General features: G+C 47.7%; 1 protein-coding gene across 1 annotated transcript; it reads right to left on the bottom strand.

Annotated features, from left to right (window-relative positions):
• Positions 1–1114: 1114 nt before the first annotated feature.
• LOC149335604 (uncharacterized) lies at positions 1115–2683 on the bottom strand. Its single transcript, XM_089553844.1, has one exon. The coding sequence runs from the start codon at positions 2681–2683 to the stop codon at positions 1499–1501; it is 1185 nt and encodes a 394-aa protein (XP_089409970.1). The 3' UTR covers positions 1115–1498.
• Positions 2684–6222: the final 3539 nt, after the last annotated feature.

Genomic DNA, 6222 nt, shown 5'->3' with positions numbered 1-6222 from the left:
CCAAGCCTCCGGCATCTTTCCGGACACCCATATCTTGTTGAAAAATTGACGAAGTGCTCCTACAGCAGCTTCAGACAGGTGGGCAAGCATTTGATAATGTACATCATCCGGGCCAGCTAGGTGCTGTCTGTTTACCGGAGGACAGTACGTTTTGGATCTCCTGGATTGTAAATATTCTATTATACGTTTCATTTGTACTGCCAGTCGTTGGAAGTTTCTGCTTTTCAATTGGGTTTTTGTGTTTTAAGAATGACTGTGTGTAGTGTGAAGAGCTTGAAACGTCAGAGAAATGTTGTCCTAGTATGTCAGCCTGTTCATCTACACTTGTTTGTGTTCCAGGGGCTGCTAGAAATGGTACTGTAAAGGGAGAGAATTTGCCGTCTAATTTACGCACCTGTTCCCACATCTTTTTTGATGTAGTTGAACTGTTGATGGATGAAACATATCTTTGCCATGAGGCTTTCTCAGCACTGCGGCGAACGTACCGAGCTTTAGCTCTCGCCTTTTTAAAATTTAAGAGGTTCTGATGTGTCGGATACCTTCGAAACTTACTCCAAGCTCTATTTTGTTGTTTTTTTTTGCTTTCTTGCAGTCTTTTGTCCACCACACTTTGCGGTTTTGTGACACCACTCCTGAAGACTGCGGAATAGCTAACTGTGCGGCAGTTACGATACAATTTGTGAACAATTCGTTTATCTGGTCAATGCTTAAATTATCTAAAACTATATTTTCTAAAGTTGCGTTAGCTCTAAAAAGTGACCAGTCAGCGAGATGAAGCTTCCAACGTCGCGGTTTTGTTGGGATGATTTGTGCTGCAAATGTTAAACTAATTCGTACAGGAAGGTGATCACTGCCATATGGGTTGTCAATGACATCCCATTTAAAATCGTTAAAAATAGATGGCGATGAGAAAGCTAGATCGAGGGAGCTCATCCCTCCCGAGCTTGGGCAACAATATGTCGCTTTTCCTGTATTTAAAAGACAGATATTATTTGAGAGGATAAAATCTTCTATTATTTGGCCCCTCGAGTCACAGCGTTCGCTTCCCCAGAACGGTGAGTGAGCGTTAAAATCACCAACTACCAGGAATGGCTCCGGTAGTTCATTTATCAGGCCTTCTAAATCTTGTGTTGTTAATGTCATGTGCGGGGGAAGATATACAGAACATATCGTTATGGTTTTGTAGCTAACGACGCTAACCGCAACCGCTTCCAGTTTTGTGTTAAGATTGATTTTTTTTGCAGGGACACCGCTCTGAGTGACAATTGCGACGCCTCCTAAGAGTCTGTTGGCATGCTCGCGATCGCGTCGGAATGTTTTATAATGTCTCAGGATATTTGTATGTTGTGGACCGAGGTTGGTTTCCTGAAGACACAAAGCTACAGGAAGCATTGACCCAAGAAAATGTGTTATGTCATTGTAATTCCTAAGCAATCCTCTACAATTCCATTGAAGTAGGAAAGTCATGTTTATGTTTTTGGATGAGAACTGAAGGGATTTACTTGTCTTCTGGGCCCGTTATCGGGGTCCTGTCTTTTCTTCGCTCATGAGAGCGATTCCGCCGCTGCAAAGTGGGCGGACTGGTAGTTGTATCCATCACCTCACCAGAGGTGCTGGAGGACCGCGAAGCCGCGGATGTGTTGGTGTCAGGCCTCCCCCGACGGGGGGAAGTCCTGCGGGATGCTGGCCCTTGGGCCGGCACTCCCTGGCTTGTAGTTGGCAGAGCAGCCTTGGCTGTCTCTGCTTGGGGCGTTGATGGCACTGCCACAGGCGCGGTGGGAGTGGCCGCGGCAGGTGCCGGAGCGCTGTGTGGTGCTACGCCCCCGCGCACCACATCAGCGAAGTTGGGTTTTGCTGTGAAGGAGAATGAATTGGTAAGCGCAAAACGCCTCCTCGCTTCTTTGAATGAAATATTTTCTTTGGTCTTTATTGTAGTAATTTCTTTCTCCTTTTTCCAGGACGGACACGCCGTGGAGTATGCAGCGTGGGCTCCTTCACAGTTCGCGCAGCGTAGTGCTGCGTCGCATTCCTCAGACTGGTGATTCTTTGAAGCGCATTTCGCGCAGGTTTTGCGGCCGCGACAATTCTGTGAGCCATGGCCGAATCTCTGACAGTTAAAACATCTTCGTGGGTTGGGTATATATGGTCTTACATTTATTTTCAGGTAACCGGCTTCAATGCTTTCAGGCAGTGTGCTGGTATTGAAAGTGAGGATCAGGTGCTTCGTGTCTATTTCCTTGTTATCCTTCCGGATCTTTATGCGCTGAACATTTATGACATCTTGATCAGTAAAGCCCTCAAGCATTTCTTTTTCAGAGAGGTGGATAAAGTCGATTTCAGATATGACGCCTCGGACAGTGTTCAAAGATCGATGTGAAGTGACAGAGACTGGGATTTCCCCAATGGACGCAAGGTTTGAGAATTTAGAGTGTTGGACAGTGTCACGAAGTTCGAGCAGTAAGTCACCGCTGGCCATTTTGGATACCTTGTACCCAATGCCCAAGCTGTCTGTAAGGCACTTTGCTACTAGGAACGGGGATATCAGTCTTGCTTGTTTTGCTTCTGCTTCGCTATGGAAAACATGAAATTTTGGGAAAGATAGCTTTCTTTTCAGAAAAAATTCATCTGCATCGTTCCGCCCTCTTTTGAGAGAGCGATCTGGTTTGGAAAAAGGGGGAGCCATAAATAATTACTGTTTTTCAGTCATGGTGCCAGCCACCCACCATGGAGCCCAACAAGGGGACGGGACAGGAACTTACAAGCAAATCCTGCCCACGCCAGCTGTACACCCCAACTATAACCTAATATGACTCAACTCAGGGTAGTTGGTCACACACGGTTAGCCCTTGCCGCCAGGAAAACGAGGAAAAAACGAAGAAAAGAGGAGGAGACAGGAGAGTTGTAAGAAAGAGATATGAAAGTGAAAGATAGAGGGGAGGACAGGAAAAGGCGACTGCCGATTTCTTCCGGTTGGGTCAGGCAGGAGGTTGGGTCAGGCCGGATGCTCGGGTCCGTGGTGACGCATTGTTCACCATCATCCCGCTGCGGGGATGTCCCTGCGGATGCTCGGGTTAACCCCGTGGTGTCGCCACTCACCAATGTCTGCATGCTGCAGACGCCTCCCTGCGGTGATCACGTGATCTTGTGACGTCATCAAAGCTTGCCAGGTGTTTGTGTGTGTGTGTGTGTGTCAACAACTACAGAACAAGGAGCATAAGGGATGTCCTTTTTGTAATTTGTGGTCATCTTCAATGGTAGATTAATGAAAGCAGAAGAAGAAACAACACCATGCCGCCGGTGGGATCCGAACCCACGACCTCCGAATTAAGCTTCTGGTGCTCTATTAACTGAGCTGCGGCGACAGCTGTCAAATCTTCGGCTTTCGTGCACCGGACGCGTAATTTGGGGTTCCTGATGACTACAGGTTCTCCATTCACTCTGTATTCCATTTCTATTCCATTATTCCATTCATTTTTCCATTTATATCCGCTTTCCTCGCTTTTTTTTCGCTCTCAATTCTCTATGACCCGTTTGCATACGACAGTAACAAGGCGAAGAGCCCAAGCCACCATCATCATTGTTCGGTTCATCGTTCCTAAAGTCACGTGCACGGTTTTGATTGCGACACCGTGCTTTCCCGTCATAGTGTGTAGTTGGAAGGAGTTCGCTATTTTTTCCTCGAGGCGAACGATATTTCGAACCAGTTTACCATAATGCATCGCTGCAACAACACCCTCATTTCGTCACAGATCTTCGTAGAGCGCCATCAGTCGACAGTTTAATAGCCCTCATTCAGCCGGAGCAGAGAAACATATATGTGTTAGTCTGCAGCCAGTAAACCCGAGAGTAAGTGTTACGAGCTTGAAAGCACTTATGCCTCTAACAGTAGATCGTTTATTACGCTCCATTCCTTACGCATCTTAGCAACGTGCACTTCTTTTTGTCTGCCAGTCTGCGAGACCTTAGCGACGTAAATTTTAGTCATGTTTTAACACGACCTGAATTGTCTGCATTATAGTTTTGCAAGTACGGTTTATTTTTTAAACACGCTGCTACTAAGCTAACTGTTACTATTTTATGCTCCTGTTCTCCTATGACTTTTATTTTTTTCAAGCTTCTTCCCTCAAGGGGGGGTTTCATGCTGACGGTTTTAAATTACGGTGGCACGAATATCCGCTGTTCGTTTACAGGGCCTTCTGCAGATCAGGTTCTTTTACCCTCGCACGCAGGCTGCGGGCGCGCTCCTACTCTCGACACCAGTCGCTATCTGCCGGCGCACGCGACCCGATCGACTGCGGGTCGCGCCGGCGCCGCGCGTAGAACGCATGTTTGCGTGTTCGCTTCTGCCGTCGTTGTGCTCCATCAGCTAACGTATGTGGGTGTGTGCTGTGCGTCACCACTCACATTTTCCCTCTACCAGACAGTACTGCGGTTATGCGAGCAGTTACTCGTTAACGTGACATCCGAGGGTAGTCGGCCAGGTAGCGTACGGACTGGAAACCGGTACTTCTTAGCAGATTTCTGCGCTGGCGTGTCGTTTGTTGTCGCCTTTTACGTGCGCTGTCATCTATGATGATTTTATGCATCAGAATGTAGATCTATTGATTTGACTCAGTGCAGTAGTAACTGGATAGGCAAGCTGCAGTCAGAAGGTTGTCCCAACGAAGCGAGTGTTTTCGATCACCAGTACACGTTCGGCATCCTTGCGCTGAGCTTCCTCTTGTTCCCACTAAACACATTTCATGCACAGGATTGTAAGCACGACCACTACCAATTTCATTTGCTCTTTCCGCACGCATGTCAGGGGGATCGAGGGGGTAAATGGCTTGCCGTAGCATCTTTCTGCTGTTGGTATCTACCTTAATCATAAGAAAATTTCACTACATTCTTTCACACTTAGCCAAACGGCTACGCAACGCTCTCACACGCGGCGAGAGCTCCCGAATAAAATAAACGCGACTTATCGCCCCTCAGAATTCCTGAAAGCCGTATTAGCTGCTCATATCTATTCAAGCTGTGAGAAATTAAGCGAAAGTACGTTTTTATGCGCCAGGTTGCATAAACCATGACAAAATTTGTTTTCTGTGGGCTCTGCGACTCAGTCGAGCTCACAGCGGTAATTTGTTGATAGACTGGCGCACCACACAGGGGACAAGAAAGTCCTGTTTGTGGCGGGTGCTTTTCGGCCGGCAAGAAGGATACCTAATGCTTGATATTGAACAAAAAGTTTTCTTTGTGGTGGAGCACCAAGATGGTAGCGATATAAGCACGAGCGCGTTCTAAGCGCCGACACAATTAGAGTGAATGTCAAGCTAAACGTCATTACAACTCATCAGTATTCTCCCTTTGATAACGTAAATACTTCCTGCAACACACAGCCACGCTGCGGAAGTATGCTCGACAATGTTTCTTTAGCGCCCGAAGCGCGGCTATATGCAGGCGCGGCCGCGGAGCTGCCGCAGCCCCGTAGTCCCCAAAGAAACGCCCGCACTGCGGCGCGCCAGTCGGCGGAAAATGGCCGCGCCGGGAGCGGCTCTGGATTCTGGTCTTAGTTGTTAACACCGGGCCATGGTCCGTGGCGCATTGTATTACTCCGCTAGCCAATCACAACAGTAAACGAAATCAGCTTTTTTATTATCTGACTTTATTAAACGAGCCAGTTATCGAAATTCTATATCATATAATTTTTCTCTCGTGATTGGCTTCTTGCTTCGGTAACAGGAATAGTTTTGACAACGGACTACTTTTTTGCAATGGAGGTATTCTGTGCGGAGGCCCTGAATGTGGGTAGGTCGTCACTGCAGACTTGTTGTACCCGACTATAGCTCAGTTTCACGCTGTTTATGCTCTCCAAATCGGACCCAAGTGACCGAAATGAATTCACACATACACGTTTCTTTCCCTTCATCTCTCTGTCCGCAGCGTTCGGCCTGGCGTTCGTGGTGTACCCTCAGGCGCTGAGCCTGATCGAATTCCCCCGCCTCTGGTCGGTGACGTTCTTCGCCATGCTGTTCCTTCTGGCCATCGACTCCGAGGTAGTGCTCGGACTCCGAAGGAGCCTCGATTCCCTTTTTTAGCGATGAAGGCAGCACAGCGCTATATCCGCAGCACACAGACAAAAGAGCGAAACGCTGAGGCAGCGTATGAGTATCGAGCGTTAGCAATATCGAACGAATATTAAGGCGAAAGCTTTTAATGCCTCATGCTGTCGTTAGCAATCCG

Source organism: Amblyomma mixtum, chromosome 7 (genome assembly GCF_055824585.1).
Source record: "Amblyomma mixtum isolate Tamu chromosome 7, ASM5582458v1, whole genome shotgun sequence".
Taxonomy (NCBI): domain Eukaryota; kingdom Metazoa; phylum Arthropoda; class Arachnida; order Ixodida; family Ixodidae; genus Amblyomma; species Amblyomma mixtum.
Note: the sequence above shows the minus strand (reverse complement) of the source record. Positions and strands in the feature narration are given on the sequence as shown.

Excerpts from the sequence above, each read along its gene's own strand:
- LOC149335604 (XM_089553844.1), bottom strand. The coding sequence starts at position 2,683 with ATGGCTCCCCCTTTTTCCAAACCAGATCGCTCTCTCAAAAGAGGGCGG.